General features: G+C 41.8%; 1 protein-coding gene and 1 long non-coding RNA gene across 4 annotated transcripts in view; one reads left to right on the top strand and one right to left on the bottom strand.

Annotated features, from left to right (window-relative positions):
* The window catches only part of BBS2 (Bardet-Biedl syndrome 2), a 32,312-nt gene extending 17,226 nt beyond the window's left edge, over positions 1 to 15,086 (bottom strand). For all 3 annotated transcript variants that reach the window (XM_032424352.1, XM_032424351.1, XM_032424353.1), the window contains exons 1-7: positions 14,827 to 15,086; positions 9,867 to 10,094; positions 5,247 to 5,372; positions 4,920 to 4,982; positions 3,623 to 3,700; positions 533 to 637; positions 363 to 449 (exon numbers count right to left, since the gene is read on the bottom strand). In XM_032424352.1, the coding sequence (XP_032280243.1) occupies positions 363 to 449; positions 533 to 637; positions 3,623 to 3,700; positions 4,920 to 4,982; positions 5,247 to 5,372; positions 9,867 to 10,094; positions 14,827 to 14,943 (804 nt within the window). In that variant the 5' untranslated portion in view covers positions 14,944 to 15,086. The remainder of the gene's footprint in view (positions 1 to 362; positions 450 to 532; positions 638 to 3,622; positions 3,701 to 4,919; positions 4,983 to 5,246; positions 5,373 to 9,866; positions 10,095 to 14,826) is intronic.
* LOC116644638 lies at positions 13,322 to 18,353 on the top strand. Its single transcript, XR_004301800.1, has 3 exons — positions 13,322 to 14,859; positions 16,560 to 16,709; positions 18,175 to 18,353. It is a non-coding gene; the product is annotated as an uncharacterized LOC116644638 (long non-coding RNA).
* The last annotated feature ends 683 nt before the right edge of the window (positions 18,354 to 19,036 follow it).

Below are 19,036 nucleotides of genomic sequence, written 5' to 3' on the forward strand. Positions count from 1 at the left end.
ATTTATTAGAGAAAAGCTATACAAACAGTTCATTATTTGCTTATTAAAATTCCTTTTTTTACAGTCCTACACCTATGATCAACCTGATTAAACTGATTCTCATTTCTTCAAGGAACAGATTTAGAAAGATCTTCCCAAAGATTTTTCTCCCAAATCGGGCTTTTAAGACCAAAAGGACACTCATTCACTTGTAGTACTGATCCTATGGCAGGAAGAAAAAATGTGCAAAGATTATGAAGTTAACTTTGAAAGCACAGCCAAGGAAGACAAGTTTATATTCTCGTGTTACTGCTTCTGAGTTGTGCAGCCAGTCTATCTCAGACAGTCTCTGAATTATACCTGGACTCTGTATTTCAACTTACCTTCCCATTGGACCAACCAGTTATCAGTTCACACACTCCATCAGAATTAAGGTCGAAAGCGTGAATGCTCATGGCATGATTTTTGGACTGAAAAAGAATTTCAGTAATTAGTCCAGAAGTCTTTCAATAAGTATAAAATCCCTGAATATTGGAGGCTGAATTATACTAACTTTAATTCTCCAGTATCGGGCTGTTTTGTCGTAAACTCCAACTGTGCCATTGGAAAGGGCATAACCAAATCGACTGCCATACATGGGGCAAAGAGAGGTGATTATCTGCAAGAAATAACACATAAAAACACAACATCTTCCCATTAAGGTTCAATTTGATGCGAAGTACGGCTTTATAAAATTGCATGCCTTGCTACCAAGTGTGTTAAAATTAGATTTAAATCTGTTAGAGGGGAATGTATTCCTCTTCTCTATGATCCATGTCATCTATTTCAGAGTTGGGTAATCAGAATTAAATAAACTCACAAAGCTTGCTGTTTTAGATCAAACTTACGTGGCAAGTTTCAGCAAATTATTTTTAAAAAAACAAAATTGAGTGATTAAGGATGAAATAAAGTGAGTATGTAAGATACAGAAAATGTACAACAGACACTGTTATAAACACTAACTCAAAAAATGTTTTAATATCCTACAGTCTAAATTGTAAAGACTTGTAAAACCCACAACTGAGTATCTTTTATGTACACGCTTTTCTTTCTATGACATAATTTATTGCTTGCTAGATGAAAGATGTTTTTTAGAAGAAAACATAATTCTTTGAAAAGTACTAACCCAAGCACATGGATTTGTGTATGTATGTAACAATATACAGAATGTGAATATCATACAGAAATATTTATAGGACTGTTTGAGGATTTAACACCTTTAAAGGGATAAAATTTTAGATACTGAACAAAATTATCCTTTAAAGTTAAAACCAAAGCTTAATGATATCTATGCTCTTGCAGATCTACTTTCTAATTGTGACATGAATACAAGAGATATTAAGAAATAAAGTGTATAAAGCAGAGAATAGTTATATAATTTCCTCTACACCTACAGCTTTTCTACAAAACCACCCACTTCACTTAACTCTGAATGCAAAGTGCTGTGTAGGATTCCAGAATTATTTAGCTCAAGGCATTCTTTTGGCAATAGTCAGTACTGTTCAACTGCCAAACGAATTATAATTTTGCTGATCTGCAAAATGACATTTGAGCTAGGAGCAAAATCAAACCAAAAGGACAGGAAAATGGCCCTGAAATGAACAATTTTATAAAGTTCAGATTTTCATAAACTTAGCCCCAATTCTGTAGGTCCCTTCGTCATTCATTAATTAGTTCACTAGTTTCTCTCTTTTGTTGGACCAGGGACCAGGGGCCCAACAGTCAGCTCAAGTCCCTACCTCTATTTCACTGTCTCCTGTCCTTGTCTAGGATTTAGGAAAAAGATGTTTCAAAGAATGTAGCCTCCTCACATCTAGCATTGACAATAAACAGAAATCCAACAAAATCTGAATAATTCCCACCAAATTGGAAAAATTTACTACCAATTTGAATGAAAGAAAAACGATAATGCAGGACACAGCACCTACAGACAACTGATTCGTAAGTTGGCATTTTTTTGAAGGGGGTAAGGAGGGAGTAGCAAACCCCTTTAAGAACCTAATGAAAGCTAAGGACACTCTCCAAAAAAAATCACACGTTAAGCATGGACACTTAAACAGAACCCCTTAGCCTTCATTAGGGTCATTAATTTTCTCTACCTACAACTATCAGTTTACAATTAAAATAACTGTGAATATATAAAAAGCACAGTATAACTAAGTAAAAATCTATGATCCTCGCTATAGGATAAAGGTAAATTAGCTAAATCAAGGATAACACTTTGTATATCAATATGCAAGTTTTGCTTTTTGGTCTTTTTTTGTAGTTAGCGGAACAGAAGCCTGACTTTCCCAGACAGCTTCTGTAAGTGGCAAGAAGCACGGACAAGAGGCTAGGATGGGGATGGGTTCTGAGGTCAGTGCCCTCAAGCTTTCTGATCCGGACTCTCAGAAACGACCTGACTAAATTTTGCAGGATCCCAGCATCCTGATGGCTCAGACTCCCTTCTGTTGTGTTTGCTACCCCTTTAGAATGTTCACGAGCCACTGCTCCTTTATCCTCTTCTCCTTTCTTCCTTCAGAATATCCTAATTCATTTTTCTGTTTCCAACTTGCCCAATCCTGGAGAACCAGCAGCAAATAAATATCCTAAGAATGCTAAAACTACAGTGGATGAGGGCAATCTATAGACAAATGAAGTTTAAACTCTTTCAGCAACATCCCAGGTTCTACTACATGAGTAATTCTTCTTCTTTTTTTTAAAGACGTTATTTATTTATTTAACAGAGAGAGACAGCGAGAGAGGGAACACAAGCAGGGGGAGTGGGAGAGGGAGAAGCAGACTTCCCGCTGAGCAGGGAGCCCGATGCGGGGCTTGATCCCAGGACTCTGGGATCATGACCTGAGCCGAAGGCAGACGCTTAATGACTGAGCCACCCAGGTGCCCCATGAGTAATTCTAATCACAGAGAAACAAGCCAAGTTCTCCAACATTTGATTTACAGACAGAAATGTGCCTAAGAAGTACTTAATTTGAATGAAGAAGAAAAGTTATAAAAATCTTGTTTGTGTACTTCGCTCAATCCCACTTAATATACATGATGAGGAGGAGGCAGACAAGGCAAAGTTCAAACCCTGACCACACCACTTCATAGCTATGACCGTGTAATTTAACAAAGGAACTTTGCACCAGTTTCCTCATCAGTAAAGAGGAATAATAATACTAATATCTTCCTAATAGGGCTGTTGTAGCGTTAAATGAATTTATTCACATAAAGCACTTAGAACAGTATCTGGCATCTATTCAGTGCACAATAAATGGTCACCGTTATTAGTGTTATTATTATTATCAATATGCATTAACTCATTAAAAGAAAGGCCTTTATGTACTCCATAATTTTTCTCTTTTAATCAGTCTGTTCAAAATATATCTTTTTTTTCCCCTGCCACCACCACCTCCTCCCCGCTGACTCTCAAAATATATCTTGATACAGGATTTTGAAGCACATCTTTCTCTGTAATGTGCAGTTCTGTTTAACCCCCACAGTTTTTACCCCATAACTGTCTGGGCTGTGAGAAGTCCCAGCACTCCCATCTGATGTGACATTTCACGGTGCTGATCAATCTTGCCCAAGGTTACCATGACTCTGATGTGGCACTTCTTACCTCTGTTTCTGTCATTTCTGCCAAAATCTCGTCTTCTTTAAAAACTCGGATATCAAAATCCTCTGACCCGACAAGAAGCTGAAAGGGAAAAGAATCATGCATAGTTAGTTCAACAAGTGAACCCAGCAGAATGCCCAGAGATAAAACAAGAAACTGCATGACACTTTATACACTGCTACTGCCACCCAAGAGTTTCCATCTCCCGAGAATCTGGTACTCAGGAAGGTTCCTCCCATTGGGAAAGTCCCCAGATTCAGTTAGTGAAGAAAAAGTGGCCACTACAAGGTTTTACCCTTGCGTGCGGGCTGCACACCGTGCCAGAGTATGTCCTTCCACCAAGCAGGTGAAAACGCTCCCTGGCTCAGTGCCCTTCTCTGCCTGCGGATGGAAGCCAGACACCAGTAGCCATGGACAAGAGACAGGTAAGTCGGCACCTGACACAGCACTTGGTGAGCTGCTCAAGAAGCTGATTCCTAGGGGTGCCTGGGTGGCTCAGTCATTAAGCGTCTGCCTTCGGCTCAGGTCATGATCCAGGGGTCCTGGGATCGAGCCCTGCATCGGGCTCTCTGCTCAGCGGGAAGCCTGCTTCTCCCTCTCCCACTCCCCCTGCTTGTGTTCCCTCTCTCGCTGTGTCTCTGTCAAATAAATAAATAAAATCTTTAAAAAAAGAAGCTGATTCCTAGAGGAGCCATCACAATAATTTCAAAGGCTAAGAGCCCATCTCTAAAACTTTTCGATTCCTGGGGTGCCCAGGTGGTTCAGTCAGTTAACTGGCTGCCTTCGGCTCAGGTCATGATCCCAGGGTCCTGGGATCGAGTCCCACATCAGGATCCCTGCTCAGCAGAGAGCCTGCTTCTCCCTCTCCCTCTGCCTGCCTCTCTGCCTACTTGTGCTTCTATCTCTCTGTCAAATAAATAAATAAATCTTTTTTAAAAATTATTAAAAAAATTTTTTAAATTAAAAAAATAAAACTTTTTGATTCCTGAAAATGTTGGTTTCAAAGCATCAGAAGTGAGTTGTAAGATTGTGAATATGGCTGTGGTCTCATCTACCATTCTGCCCTCTCTCCCTGCCCTGTCTTTGAAACATCATGGCCTTGATCTTTGTATTAGACAAACACAAGTGATGTATTGTTCAAAAGAGGAGAAAGACAAATGAGGCCAGTTAGCTTGTCATTTAGGCAAGAGAGCACCAAAATCAACCAAGAGAAGCTAACGCTTCTCTTAACACTAATGTCATTGTCATGGGAAAATTATTCAGCTGAACACGCAAGATAAGTATCTCCTCCTCCACACACCTCTTTCTTACCATCACCGTCAAAGTCACATAAGGCCAAGGAATGAACATTATCTCCAGTAACCTGAAAATAAAACCAAAGCTCATTAATATGCCATCTTTTTTTCACTTAATCCAAATACATTAGCTACACGAAAGAGGATTACACAAATCACCAATGGGTATTATTCAAATTACAAATGTTCTTTTTTTAATGTACAGAATTATAAATATGATTCTATTTCATTTTTCTTATTCATTATAGTCAATGGTAAAAAACAAACAAAGCATAAAGAACATTAAAAGTAAAAATGTTTAAGAGGATTAAGAGAATGTTTTGTTCTTATACCGTCCAAAAGAGGTCATTTCCTTCATGATCAAAACCCTGCAGAGCACAATTTCCACCAATAATGGCAAGAGGAGAGGAAATGTCTCCCAGTGTTCCCAGCACAATTGCATTGGCCCCATCTGCAACCTAAGAAGGACAAGAAACACATAAAATCTCAGATTCAGTGATGCACAGGCACAGGGGATGTAACATATATCCTTATTTTTATTTCAATACGCAAATCTCTGTCATCATTTGTGAGAAGCCACATGGTCTCCTGAGAGGCAGGCCAGGGCCATGCACTGGGGAGGGTCACTGTGGCTTATGTGTGCTTCCACAGGGATGAGCAGAGACCCAGGATCGACTCAGGCTGCTGGCCTCTCACACTAATCTGCCACAATAAACTGCTACAGAATCTGAGGCTCTCTAGAACTATTAGTTCTAGAGGTCAAATGCTTGCCAGAATCAAACTTACACCTTTAAAACGCCCAAGCTTTTATAATCCATTTTAACCATGTTGGATGGAAATCTTTTTAATACTTATTACCTAGTTCTCTTGCTAGTACTCTTTTTAATTGTAAAGTTCCTGAGAAGTACAAAGAATAATAAAACACCTACATCCCCACCACCCAAAATTAATAAATGTTCCAGACTTCTTGAATAAAGCACATAAGTATAATTTAATTTATTTTTTAAAAATTCAAGGATATCAGGGAGCCTGGGTGGCTCAGTCGTTAAGCGTCTGCCTTCGGCTCAGGTCATGATCCCAGGGTCCTGGGATCGAGCCCTACATCGGGCTCCCTGCTCCGTGGAAAGCCTGCTTCTCCCTCTCCCGCTCCCCCTGCTTGTGTTCCCTCTCTCGCTGTCTCTCTCTCTGCCAAATAAATAAATAAAATCTTAAAAAAAAAAAAATTCAAGGATATCTTTGGAAATGCTAATTGTTTATTATACAAGAAAACAGTCTTCATTTATATAATCTGCACGTGGGAAAACTATAAAAAGATTGGCTATAAAGGAAAGAAAAATTCATTAGAAATCAAAACTGCTAAATGGCAAATCAATCAAAAGATAAAAAGGTAAGCAATAAACTGGGAAAACACCTACAATATCTAAGACAAAGAACTAATTTTTTTGTTAATAAAATAAAAGAGGTAATAGAAAGCAAATAAATAAGAAAAGGATAAACACCCAAGCCAAAAAAAGAACAGGAAATTCACAAGAAATACAAATCACCAATGAACATGAAAATATTCATTCTCACAATGTATCATTTTCAATTTTCGGATTAGAAAAACGAAAAAAAATATTATCCATTGTTGGTTGGGGTGTGATAAAACAGGCACTCTCATATTCTGTGGGGAAGGTGGAAAATAATAGTCTTCGTAGGGAGCAATTTAGCAATACCTATCAAAAATCTCATTTAAAAAAGGCCTTTAATGTAGCAACTGCAGAGGTGCATTCTTGAGATCATTAATTATGTGTCAACTTGGCTAAACCATGGTACCCAGATATTGAATCAAGTATTATTCTAGGTGTTTCTGTGAAGGTATTTTTTTAATGAGATTAACATTTAAATCAGCAGACTGAGCAAAGCAGATTGCCCTCGATAATACGGGTGGGTCGCATCCAATCAGTTAAGGCCTTAATAGAAAAAAAGACTGACCTCCCTGGAGGAAAGGATTCTGCCACCAGACTGTCTTTGGACAAGTTTCAACATCATCTCTCCCCTAGATGATGCCTAATCTGCAAATTTTGGACTTGCCAGCCTCCACAATTGTCTGAGCCAATTCCTTAAAATAAGCCAGTTAATCTCTCTCTCTCCCTATATGTACATATACCCGTCCTACACTCAATTTTATTTTATTTTTTTTTAAAGATTTTATTTATGTATTTGACAGAGAGAGACACAGCGAGAGAGGGAACACAAGCAGGGGGAGTGGGAGAGGGAGAAGCAGGCTTCCTGACAAGCAGGGATCCCGATGTGGGGCTCAATCCCAGGACCCTGGGATCATGACCTGAGCCGAAGGCAGACACTCAACGACTGAGCCACCCAGGCGCCCCTACACTCAATTTTAGTCTTGCACAAAAATACAGGAGGAATATCTTTGTGACCCTGAAATAGGCAAAGACTTCTCAGGACAGAAAGAGCACTAACTATTAAAGAAAAAAACCAAACAGCTAGACTTCCAACAAAATCAGAAACTTTTGCTCATCAAAAGACACCTACTTATTGGAATGAGCCATGTACTGGGAGAAAATACTTGTTATATATATTGTTATTTGCTATATATATTGTAAATATTATTTTATATATGTATATATATAAGAATTTGTACCCAGTATAGCCAAAGAAAATCTACAAATCAATAATACACCCAAAGGATCAATAAAAAACAGGCAAAAGACCTTTTTATTAGACACTTTACAAAAGAAGGCAGATAAGTGGGAACTAAGCACAAGAAAAGGTGTTCTACATCATTGGTCATGAGGGAAATGCAAAATGAAGCCACAATAAGATACCACTTTACACCTTAAAATGGCTAAAATTGAAAAGACTGGGATTACCAAATGTTGAGAAAGTATGGAGCAACTGGAACTCTCACACACTGCTGATGGGAAGTGTGAAATGGTATAAGCATTCCTAGGTATTTACCCAAGATAAATTAAATCATATGCCCATGAGAAGACTAGTACAAAAATATTTATAGCAATTTTATTAATAATTGCCCCAAATTGGAAACAACCCAATATGTCCATCCCACCTGTCTATGATCAGAAGAATGAATAAACAAATTGTGGTATATTCACACAATGGAATACTGCTCAGCAACAAAAAAAAATTACTGCTCTATACAACAACATGGATGATTCTCATAGACATGCTGGATGAAAGAAGCCAGATACCAAGGAGCACATTCTGGAGGATTTATATGAAGTTCAAGAACAGAGAAAGCTAAGCTAAGGTGACAGAAATCAGAACACTGAATGTCTAGGAGATATAGGAAATGACTGGAATGGGGCACAACAAAATTTTCTGAAGTGATGGAAAAATTCTATATTTTTATAGGGCACGTTGGTTACAGGGATCAAAACGCACTGAACAGTACACATAAGGTTTGTGCATTTCACTGTATGTGTATTTTATCTCAATTAAAAAATACCCCCCCCAAAAATAACTGCATTTGTAGGAACTTATCCTTATGAAATCATCAGGTATATGCTTATCAAAATATCAACTGTAATACAGAAACTATGGAAATAACTTAAATATGCAACAATATGAAATTGATTAAGCAAATTATTATATAGTAGCACAATGAAAAAAATTTAGAACCAATAAGAATGATGTATGAATGTACAGTAACTTCATATAAAGATGTTCACAATGTGGTATTGAATAAAAAGGCCATGTGTAAGGGCCAGGGAGTGGAAACAATACACGTGTCCATTAGCTGATGACTGGATGAAGAAAATATGCTATGTCCATGCAATGGAAAATTCTTCAGCCATAAAAAAGAAATGAAGTACTGATACATGCTATGACATGGATCAACCTTGAAAATATTATCCTAAGAAAAAGAAACTATTCACAAAAGACCACTTATTATATGATTCTATTTATACAAAATGTCCAGAATAGGCAAATCTACAGAGACAGAAAGTTGATTAGTGGTTGCCTAAGCAACACAGGTTGGGAGAGAATGGGGAGTGACTACCAATGGGTACGGGGTTTTTTTGGGATAATGAAGATGTTCTAAAATTGACTGTGGTGAGGGGACACCTGGGCGGCTCAGTCAGTTGAGCATCCCAACTCTTGATTTTGGCTCAGGTCATGATCTCAGGGTCATGAGATCAAGTCCCGCATTGGGCTCCGCGTTCAGCACAGAGTCTGCTTGTCCCTCTCCCTCTGCTGCTCTTCCCCTCTCTCTCTTTCTCAAATAAATAAATAATCTTAAAAAAAAACTGATTGTGGTGATAGCTGCACAAGTCGCTGAATAAACTAAAACAACTGGATTGTATCCTTTAAATGGGTGAATTGTATGGTATGTGAATCATATCTTAATATATGTTAATATGTTATAATAAGTTGTAGGAAAAAAGGCTACATGTATTTAGTATGATCCCATTTTGTAAAAAAAAAATTCATTTAGTAAAAATCAGTTTAAGGGTTGTGTTATTTCTAGATGGAGAAATTATGAGTATTTTTTTTTTTTGCTTCCCTATCTTTTCCATAATAAACATGAATAACTTGGGTAAAAAGCCTGTAGCCTGTAGATGGCAGAGCACAGTAAGTGGCTTCTCCTATAAACTACTATACTAAACTTTACTGCAAAGCTACCAGGAGGTCTGATCACTGACTTCCCGGCTCTTGGCTGAGCTCTCAATAGATCCCGACAGGTGGTGGTAGCACAGATGAACCTTATGGGAGACAAGCTGGAGTGGTGCCCAGTGGTTACCAACCATGATAAAACAAGTGTCAGGCAGAGTGCAGATGGAAATGGAAAAATCTGCGAGTTGTTTACATTACAAGAGCCATACAATAAGCAAACCAAAATAAATGTCTCATCTCTTTCAAGCATAAAATACCAACGGACATTCATGAGTAATGAGAACGCTACGGTTGTAAAGGGGTATACTTGCCTCTCTGTAGAACAAATCTGAGTTATTGTAGACATCATAAGCCAGAAGATTAGTCTGCGTCCCCACTAAAAGAGCATCATACCCAAGTTCTGGGTTCAGGGCTCCTGCGGTCAGGCAGCTGACTGCCTGGTTAATGTTGAGAAGCGAAACATCAGACTCCAGGGGGCTCTGGAAGACCCTGGAGGCACTGAAATGCTGGCTCCGGGTATGAGGATTGTGAATAAAAACCTAAAACAGAAACAGTTAATTACATCCCCTTAAGATACCAAAAATGTAAAATTAACATACATTTTTTAAGAGACCCAGGGTATTAACAGATATCAACACTAACAAGAGGTCACTTTAATCACCTATAAAACTTGAACCACTCATACATAGTTCTGTGTATTGCTAGCTTTCAATCACTAGGAACTGTGGAAACCCAGTGGTTCTTAGCCTTCTCGAGAACAAGGTAATGGACCAGATGTAGTTGTTGCTCACCAGGGCAGCTTATCTGCTACCCACCAGCAGGACGTCAAGCACTCTCACAAACTAGCCTCCTCCTGGCCAACCTTCAGGAAGTGCTTCCAGCTACAACGTGATTGCTTCACACTAAGACAATCCCATAACATACAGTAATAAACACTTCCTGTAGTATCTTTCATCCAAGCACCTAATACATTCACTTCCTAACCCTTAAAATTGGTTGTTTCAGGAGCGCCTGGCTGGCTTATTGGAAAGAGCATGTGACTCTTGATCTTGGGGTTGTAAGTTCAAGCCCCATGTTGGGTATAGAGATTACTTAAATAAAACTTAAAAAAAAAAAAAAACCTGGTTGTTTTAAGAGTTAAAATATATAGTTTTAAAGTCTGGTTGTTCATAGATCTGTTTTACAAACTTAAACTGAGTCATGTGGTCAAGCTTTTTCAAGGTTTCATGGTCTATACTAGTAAGACAGAATTAAATAATTAGTCCAAAGTTAATTAACTTAGCAGTTCCAACTCTCATAGATATAATCACGCCAAGAGGGGTCACTGTTTGTGGGGTAGGAGGATGTTAGATATTAAAATGGCTTGTGGCCCTCCCAAAGGGCACAGTACAAAAACAGATATGCAGCATATCTGTGGTATTAAAATTTCATTAGGGAAATCTTCCCTGTCTAAAAAATGCAAAGTAAAAAAGGGTGGGAAACACTGTACTAGAGATCGCTTAAACCTCTTCCAGTTTTAGGGGTGCCTGGGTGGCTCAGTCGTTAAGTATCTGCCTTCGGCTCAGGTCATGATCCCAGGGTCCTGGGATCGAGCCCCGCGTCGGGCTCCCTGCTCCACGGGAAGCCTGCTTCTCCCTCTCCCACTCCCCCTACTTCTGTTCCCTCTCTGGCTGTGTCTCTCTCTGTCAAATAAATAAAATCTTAAAAAAAAAAAAAAAACCTCTTCCAGTTTTAAAATTCACTGATTTTTAAATAAGTATTTCATCCCTTCAATAGAAATCCAAAGATTAATTTTTAAGTTATTATCTAAACAGACAGCCTGCTCAACAACAAATAATTTTCAAAGGAATTGATTAGAAATATACAGAAAAGGTACATAACTATGGAATATCGTGTTGATGTCCTCATTTGTGTAATACTTTACAACACACTTTTATAAACGTTACTGCATTTGATCCTCACAACAAGCCCTGGTTTACAGATGAGGTCAGAAGGGTCAAGGCCCCTTCCCAAGGTCTGGTGACTGGTAAGTGAAGAGGGCTAAGACCTGACACCTGGCGTCTAGTTCCAGAACCTGCACTCTAGCCACCATGTCTTACTTCCTTTTAAACAGTTCGGATAGCGGATGTATCGGAACAAAAGAATTCTTTCAGAGTCTTCCAGTAATTAGACAGGCTGAGGGAGAACAGGAAGGGAAATCACTTATGGACTTCATATTCCCTGCTCATTGGAAAAGAAAGAGTTTGGGGTTTGTGGCCAACAGCAGCAACACTCCCAGGAGCAGACTTCTCCCTAGTTCCCCTCCTGCTGTTCTCTGAGTCTCCAGGAGACCTACCTGTCCCTCGGGCATGGAAAAAGCCAAGCTCAGTCACACAAACAAATGGATCGCTCCCAGTGCGTTCAGCCAAAGGACTGGCTGAAAGTTTGTGGAACGTTTGTTCTAGCTGAGGGGATGCTGCTGACAGGAGAAATTCAACGGGTCCCTTCAGCCCCATGGTGAGAGGAAAAATGTCCCCAGAGGAAAACAATAACATTCATCTTGCAAAAAACCCCTTTTTAAAATATCCTTGCTCAAAACAAAACAAATAAAATCCTTGCTCAGGCTCAGAGACCCAGATCCCAGTATGTCAGATTCACGTTAACAGAATCCCACTTATAATGACAAAATCCTGTTTCTAGAGATGTGAGCTCCATTGGTCAAGGAGGGCTTTAGCCTTACCTGGAACGTTTAATTGTTATTATTGTGTCGTTGTTGCTTAATTATTTTTAAAGCAGAATATATTCCTGTATTACTTGGATCATAAAATGTTACCATTTTTTTAAAGTCTCAATATAAAATATCAGGTCATAACTTTTGAGATTTGTTTAAAGTTCTAAACAAAATATCCAATTACATAGGTCACAGGACTTTCTCTCTCTCTCGATCTCGCTCTTACTCTATTTTTTCTAACTCCAGAAACAGACCTAGACTCCAGTGTCCCCGTCTTCCATATTCGGTCACATTCTAATGATAGGGCTTCCATAGACACCTCTGCCTGACCTTCTTGCTTCTACTTCTACACTCACCTCCTTGCAGCTCTGTTGCAGTACCAGCTAGAGTTATGCTTTATCTTAAAACATTAATCAAACCCCATCACCCGAAAACAATGGTCTTTAGATGGCCTACTGGCCCTATATGATCTGGCCCCTGGCTATCTCACTGCTTCCTTCATTACATCCCAGCCCCAGCAGCCTCATGTTGCTGGAACACACCAAGCATATTTCCACCTCAAGGCTTTTGCACTTGCTGATCCCTCTGCCTGGAAGGCACTTACCCCACATATCTGCAGGGCTTGTTTCTTCCTTTTCTTCAAATCTCTGATCTACAGTTATCAGAGGCCTATGGATCACCCTATCTAAAATAGCGATCTCCCGGGCGCCTGGGTGGCTCATTTGGTTAAGCGATTGCCTTCGGCTCAGGTCATGATCCTGGAGTCCCTGGATGGAGTCCCGCATCGGGCTCCCTGCTCGGCAGGGAGTCTGCTTCTCCCTCTGACCCTAACCCCTCTCATGTGCTCTCTCTCATTCTCTCTCTCTCAAATAAATAATCTTTAAAAAATAAAATAAAATAAAATAGCAATCTCCCATCATTCCCATCCCCTTACTATTTTTTCCCCCTAGGGAGACATTATCTGTGTGTTATTTATATGTATATATAAATATATCTTAACATATAAATAAAACATAAAATATACAAATATACATAAATATTTTTTCTCCCCCCGGTGTCTAGCTCCCCCTTTCAAATGTAAACTCCAAATGGGTGACACTTGTCACTTTCAACCTTGCAACTACAAAGCTAAGAACAGTGTTCAGTTGTAGTAAGCCCTCAACAAATAAGGGGCAGAGCCAATATCCACGGGACCTTTTCAGCCCATTTATTTAGCTGCTATGCACCCACGGAACCAATATGATTTTTTTTTTTGGCATTTGCAGAACCTCTTAATAACTAACATTATTACATGCCAGGCCTTGTGCTAGGGGGCTCTACTTCATTACAGTACCTAACGAAAATGCATCATTACTTTCTACTTATGTATCCCAAGGCCTATCATCTAACATACAGCATAGGTGGAAGTGCCTTGAAAACTATAAAACATTATATAAATGTTAGCTTATTAAATCCACACTGGGTCAAGCACAGGTACTTTACCTTTCATTTCCACCACTTTCTAGTTGCACGACCTCAAGCATTACTTTGAACCTCTCTGAACCGCTATTCTAGTCAGTGAAGTGGGAGTAAGGACAAGAAAATAACAATTAGTGACTTACATGCCTACATTTCCCACACCCCAAGCGCTCTGCATGTATTAACTTACTTAGTTCTCATAACAACCCTATGTGGTAGATACTATTATTAAGTACTTTGCCCAGGGTCATGAAATTAGTAGGTACTGGAGCCCAGATCACACCTGTGCTATGCTGCTGTCCTTGGCATTGTAGCAAGGATGCCGAGATCATTCGTGTAATAAAGCTTTGTACCTGTTAAACATTATTACGCTTGGTGTCACTGTATACCATGTGTTTTAGTCATGCCTCCATCAGTACAGAGTGCCTTGATGTGCCTTCTCTGCTGGATTTTAAGCTTTGTGAAAGTAGAGATTTCAGCATTATCTCTGAACCCCCAACATCTAGCACAAAGGAGGTGTTCAGTAAGTCTCATGAATGTTAAATGACCATTTCATCTCTGTGACTCCCACACCTTGCACAGCACCTGGCACATTGTAAGCACCGAACAGGTACTCAGTGAATAAATTCTAGGAAAAGACGTAAATGCACACGGATAAAGATCTAGTGAAATCTGAATCACTGAATTTAGGGGTCGTTGTATTTTTTTCTCCGTAAAGTTGTCTGGTTCGAGAGGCAATATGAAATAGTGGAAGGAGCTCCAGAGTGACAGGCAGAGGCCTTGGGCTCAAATCTGGGGTACGCTACCACTCCTAATCCTGACCAAGCCCCTTCCCTCCTCGGGACTTTTCTTCCCTAAGCTTCCTATCTGCACAGGGGCTCCAACACTGTCCGAGTCTAAGTGCCTATAGACAAACTGCTTGGAAAAGCCCTTCACGCGAGAACCCATCACTCTTCCTCATTCTGCGCAGGACGGAGAGCTAGGTTGCCAGGCAACCGTGGCTGGGGGCGGGGTCGCAGGGTGAAGGGCGGGGTCGCAGGGGCGCAGCCGCGGAGATCCGGGGGACTCGGCGGACCCGGACTCCGTGCGGTGGGAACGGTTACCTTGCCCGCTTGGGTGGCGGCTGCCAGGCACGGGTGAGTCCCGTCGTAGCGCCCTATGGCCACCATGCGGGGGCTGATTTTGTGGCGCAGTTTCAGGGTGAACACAGGCAGCAGCATGATGGCGGCGGCTCAGGGGAAGACGGCTCGCGGCCGGAGGCCTGTGCAGCGGAGCCGGCCTCACCCGCCGCGGTGCGGGGCTCCGGGACCCGCTGCTTCAAGCCTGGCGCGAACAGCGCGAGATCCAGGCCGTCCCCCCCCGCGCCCCCCCCCCGCTCTTTCTGCGGCTGCGCAGGCCCACCTAGCCTCTTCTGCGGCTGCGCAGCTTCCGCCCCTGGTCCTTCTGCGGCTGCGTGGTTGGGCCTCGCGCCGGGCTGAGACTAAAGTTTTTCTCTTTGGTGGAGTCGCGTGTTTTGCTGCTGTAATTTTACCTCGCTCTAGTCCCCTGTAAGAACATGTCTGAGCCGTTGCACTCCCGGGACTTCTCCTAGTACCACAACCAGGCTGCACCCCTGCAGATTCCACACACAAGTACCTCAGTCCCAAAGGGAAGTTCAGGAAAGGTATCTCGAATGCCTGCTCTGCCTTTTGATTTAGCTGTTAGTCGGGGCAAACCACAGTAGTTACCTGCACTAAGTATACCAATCCTTCCAGGATAAATAAAAATCGTGCATTAGACTCTCATATTTAAGTAGTCCAGCCCCCCCTTGTAAAATTCCTTATATATTTTTAAATGAAAATATACAAAATTGAAAAGTCACAAAACTTCCCAACATTCATTTAAATATACTATGTGTTAGGCACTGTTCTAGAGAATAGAGGTTTAGCAGTAAACATACTAGTTTACTGCTCTACTGGAGCTCTCCTGGCACCAACTTACTAGTCAGCAGAGACAAGCACTAAACAAGAAATACATGCAGTAGGTCATTTGGTGATGAGAACCATAAAGTTAAAGGAGGGAAGAGGGGTAGAGGTTTGGAGGGAGTGCAGTACTACATAGGTGGTAGGGAAGAGACCTCAAGTGACATTTAGCTAAGGACTTGAAAGTGAAAGAGCCAGTCTTGGGGAAGAATGTTTCAGCAGGTGCAAAGGCCCTGAGCACTCCGTTTGAGTGCCTTCTAGAAATAGACATTTAGAAGTGAGGAATGAGATGAGTAGGAACCAACAGAGGAGACTGAGAAGGAGCAGCCATCGAGGAAGTAGGACCAGGATGGTATAGTGTTCTGGAAGCCGAGTGAAGACAGGGAGAAGGAAAATAACTGTGTCAGATGCTGTAGGTAGGTCTTAAAAGATGAGTTCTAGAATATTCTTGTTACCCTTGGATTCTGTAATCACAGCTGTACAAATGAGCATCTTTCATAAAGCCTACTGTTGTGTCTGACTAGTTGTAACCTCCTTTGGAGATCATGTCAAAAGACTAAATTTGAGGGCCTTGATGGAATGTAAGACCTGAGACAATGGCCCTCTGCAGCCCTTTTAAAGGCCTTGCTTCTGAGTCCCACCAGCCCCTTTCTGCCCCACCACCTCCTCTGTCACCCGTCAAGACACCACAGTTCGTAGCAGTTCCCCAACCAGCCTCATAATAGAACTTGCCCTGGCTTGTACCCCTGCCCTCATCCATCAGAACTTAATTTGCTTTGTGAAGTATCCTTCCCCTCTACCCCCAGAGTCTACCTCTACAAAGTTGTCAGCAAACTGAATCCACTTGGCTAATAGCTGATCTTTCCCACGAACAGCTTGAAAGGAATGAATCTCTAACAGATCATTTCGGGCCATCAGTTTTCGGACAGTCTCCATATGCCGGGCAGTGTTCAAGGACCTACGAAAACAGCGGTGGACAAAAAATGTGTAATTGGTGCCCCTGTGGAGTTTACAACCTAGAGGAGGTAAGGAGCAACAAACATTACACATGAAAGCAAATAAGATCATTTTATCTGGTCATAAGGCTGATGTGCTCGATGAGGCTCAGGAAAAGTCTGTCTGAAGAAATTTGAACTAAGATCTTGATGATAAGAAAGCAGCTTCCATTAGAAGATGTGGGGGAAGGGCTTTCCAGAGAGAGGCAACAGTAAAGGGAAAGGCCCAGGTTAGGTGTGTTCCAAGATCAGAAAGAAGATAACGTGACTGAAACCTAGTGAATGAGAAAGAGGTCACATCACCTCAGGCTGTGAACCACACCAAGGAGCTTGGGTTTTACTCTTTAGCGGCAGACAAGTCCATGGCTTACTGGATTTCCATGTAAAGCTGGCCTTGGCCTCCATCCACCCAGTGAAGCCTCACTCACTTGATGGACTGCCTTGGTGGCCTCCTATTGCAATCAGCAGCAGCAGCATCACTAACATTTATATCACTAACGTTTCATTTTCTACATGCCACCATTTCTAAGTACTTCATGTGGATGGCTCACTTAATCCTATAATAACCCTGTGAGGCAGGTGCTATTGTTAGCCCATTCTACAGATGACAAAACTTTTCCACTGTCACCTCCTCCTTTCATGACTCCTCATTGGTGCCCCCCAGTTTCAACCAAAGAAAGTTCAAGCACTTTGACAACTTAAAGAGATCAAATTCTGATCACCACTGGCCTCTGCAAGCCTCCTCTTCTGCCACCTCTTTCTTGCCTCAAACTCGATCCCTTCTTCGATGCTGTCTCTAGTTTCCCTGCCTTTGCTCACATTGGCCCTCTGCCTAGAATGTCCTTCCATCACTTCATAACTCCCACCCATCTTTGGAGACAGATTGGACATCACCACTCCAGACAGTCATGTCTGCGCCCATATTTAGGAGGTAGCCACCCTTTCACGGGTCCCCTGGCAATCACATCATTTGCCATATTGGAGTTTTTGAGTCTTTGGGTCACAATCCTAGTTAGGATCAGCAAGGATCCCCAGAAGGGTAGATAATCCCCATCCTCCTTGACAAGCACTGATCAGAGCAGGGGACTTGGGAAGGTTCTCCTCTAAGGAGAAAGGAACAACAGCCAAGAGAGGCTGGCCCAGAGATGGCTCTCCCTCTACCAACAGTCGCAGAGTCTTCTTTACCTCTGATGACTTCCCCCTCAAGAATCACTGGCTCTTCAGAGGGGACGGCTGTCATCTTCACGTCAGTGAGACCTGGGGCTCCTGAGGACCCAGGACTTGTGGGAAGTTGCTGGTGGGCTCTAGGCTGGCAACACTATTTAGAGGGTGAGCCCACAAGTGTCCCAAGTATGAAGTCCTGAGTTCAAATCCCCCCTCCATCAGTCACTCGCTGAGGCTCGAGCCCATCATTTAATCCTAACACTCATATGTATTGAATGTCTTCTCTGTGCCAGGCATTTGACACACACACTTACTTGCTTAATCCTCACAGCCACCATCTGAGGCAGATTCTATCATCATCCCCATTTTACAAGAATGGAAACAGTCACGGCAGGTTGGATCACCCAAGCCCGAGATCACACGGCTGGTAAGTGGCAGAACCAGGATGGCACACCCAGGTGGTCTGCCTCCAGGCCTTGAGCTATGAACTGCCCCACGTACTATAGTGTCTCCTGCAATGAACTTCCTGAGAGCCAGCGTCCTCTTCTAGAAAAGAGAAATATCTGGAATACTACTACTGGGGAGTATTATGATAATTATACAAATTAATATAAGTAAAACAATGCCCTGCCTTAATAAGGGCTCCCATAAATGGTTATTAATATTATTATGAGCTTTTTATGATTCTGTCTTGGTGAGAAGGCTACCTTTGACTTGTTAGGATCGTTATTGTAATAAATTTGGCGTCTTTTTTTACTTTTTTTTCCTCTTCTTTTTTTTTTTTTTTTTTTTAGCAAGTAGCATTGTTTCTGGTTCTCTCTCAGCCCCAGGGTGGGGAAAAAAACCCACCTAGCTAGACAAGGTCTGGTGGGAACTAGGTGAGACCCGGCTGGGAATGCTGATTTCCCTGGGCCACCCCTGCCCCTCCCCCACCCCCGTGTCCTCACCTCGCTGTGTGAAGCAGCCCCACTAGAGGGTGTGCAGGTGTAAAGAACGGAGGTGCCTGCACCGCAGGACTCTGGATTACAGGCCTGGCGCAGGCCTGGTGAGAGGTCCCCTCTAGACAGAAGGCCTCCAACTGTCAGTCATGGGGTTCACTTCTGGAGAGTGGACTGGGACAGGGGGCCAGCCGCAGGACGACTTTGACTTTTCTTTTGTGCGCTGCGGTGTCTGCTGTTCTCACAGCAAGATTG

This window comes from Phoca vitulina, unplaced genomic scaffold (genome assembly GCF_004348235.1).
Source record: "Phoca vitulina isolate PV1807 unplaced genomic scaffold, GSC_HSeal_1.0 scaffold30, whole genome shotgun sequence".
Taxonomy (NCBI): domain Eukaryota; kingdom Metazoa; phylum Chordata; class Mammalia; order Carnivora; family Phocidae; genus Phoca; species Phoca vitulina.